The sequence below is a fragment of the Lolium perenne genome, chromosome 7 (genome assembly GCF_019359855.2).
Source record: "Lolium perenne isolate Kyuss_39 chromosome 7, Kyuss_2.0, whole genome shotgun sequence".
NCBI lineage: Eukaryota > Viridiplantae > Streptophyta > Magnoliopsida > Poales > Poaceae > Lolium > Lolium perenne.
Genome location: NC_067250.2, coordinates 300061554 through 300063057, shown reverse-complemented (window position 1 = coordinate 300063057; position 1504 = coordinate 300061554). Strand labels below are relative to the sequence as shown.

Below are 1504 nucleotides of genomic sequence, written 5' to 3'. Positions count from 1 at the left end.
AGGGAAATGGCAGGACTAAGTGTTTTTCACTAAACGTGGTTTCTTCTAGAAGTAATAATTAGTTTTTTTTCTGAAATTTGAAGTAGTAATTAGTTAATCTAATCTAGCGGCCGTTTGAATTTTTAAAATTCCAGCACACTCACCAGCTGAGTGGGTAATTCAGGAGTTGGAAAGTACCTTTCCAAATTCCACGGTCTTAACTTCAAAATATGCTTATGATAGCCAACATATTTGAACCCACTGGATGTTGATACCAACCATGACTGCAGTGGCACCACACAACACTATTATTTTGCTCTCTCTCTCTCTCTCTCTCTCTCTCTCTCTCTCTCTCTCTCTCTCTCTCTCTCTCTCTCTCTCTCTCTCTCTCTCTCTCTCTCTCTCTCTCTCTCCTCACACACAACACGGTGACGACAAAGCACAAAGCAGTCATGACCCAATCAAACATTCCGTCGTTACCTTATAAAAGGAGAACCACAAGCCAAGGCCAAGCAAAAGCAACACAAACGCACACGCACGTATGCACAGGAGCACCTCAAAATTAACCTACCAAGCTACCAGCGCCAGCGAGCTTAATCGATCAAGCGACAATGAGGGAACTGATTCGCCGGCTGAGCTTCTCGGACCGGGTGAGCGACGGCAGCGGCGGCGTGCCGCGCGGCTGCGTGCCGGTGCTGGTGTTGGGCGACGGCGTCGATGACGAGGCCGAGAGATTCGTGGTGCGGGTGGAGGCGCTGCGGCACCCGTCGTTGGCGGCGCTGCTGGAGATGGCCGCGCAGGAGTTCGGGTACAAGCAGGAGGGCATCCTCCGCGTCCCCTGCGCCGTCCACCAGTTCAAGCACGCGCTTTCCACCGCCGGCGCCGTCTCCTCCAAGAACTACTGACTAATTAGGTCTCTAACAGATCATTAGGCGATGTGTCGACTACGACGGGTAATTAAGGGGTGAAATCTTTGGTGCTGTTCAGTAGTTAACTCTCTCTTGACCTTATGCATCTTTTGCTCTCTCTTTTCCTTTTGTTTTTTTCTAAATGTGCATGATTGACATTAGACGGTTGCATGTGTACTTGCACCATTGCAATGCAAGGTTAGAGTCGTTAGACCTCCTGTCAGATATACCAAATGAAATACAGTAATATATTCTTCAGTCCACCTTTCCTAATATTGATCTTTTATGGAATTGATGGACATGATGCAGATGCCGAGATGAAACCTCTCTCCTAGTTTCTTCGAGTTAAATGTTTTCTTTTGTCTAAAAGGCAAGGAAAATTTAGTTCAATGAACTCGGTTTGTGTGTGTTTATGTTTATCAATTGTAGTGTATTTTGTCTATGCAAGAAATAATTCGTTTTTTCGGATTAACTGTTTTCATATATGTAAACATCAAATAATGGTCCATTGGAATGTTAATCTTCTCCTATGGTTCAAGAATATAGTGCATAAGTTTAGTCAAATGAAAAATAATTTTATTCAATATATCATCATTAAAATTCTCCAGTTATCCACA

At 44.3% G+C, this 1504-nt stretch overlaps 1 protein-coding gene across 1 annotated transcript; it reads left to right on the top strand.

Annotated features, from left to right (window-relative positions):
• Positions 1-498: 498 nt before the first annotated feature.
• Positions 499-1148, top strand: LOC127314846 (auxin-responsive protein SAUR71). Its single transcript, XM_051345374.1, has one exon. It carries the CDS (start codon positions 591-593, stop codon positions 882-884), a length of 294 nt encoding a protein of 97 aa, XP_051201334.1. The 5' UTR covers positions 499-590; the 3' UTR covers positions 885-1148.
• The last annotated feature ends 356 nt before the right edge of the window (positions 1149-1504 follow it).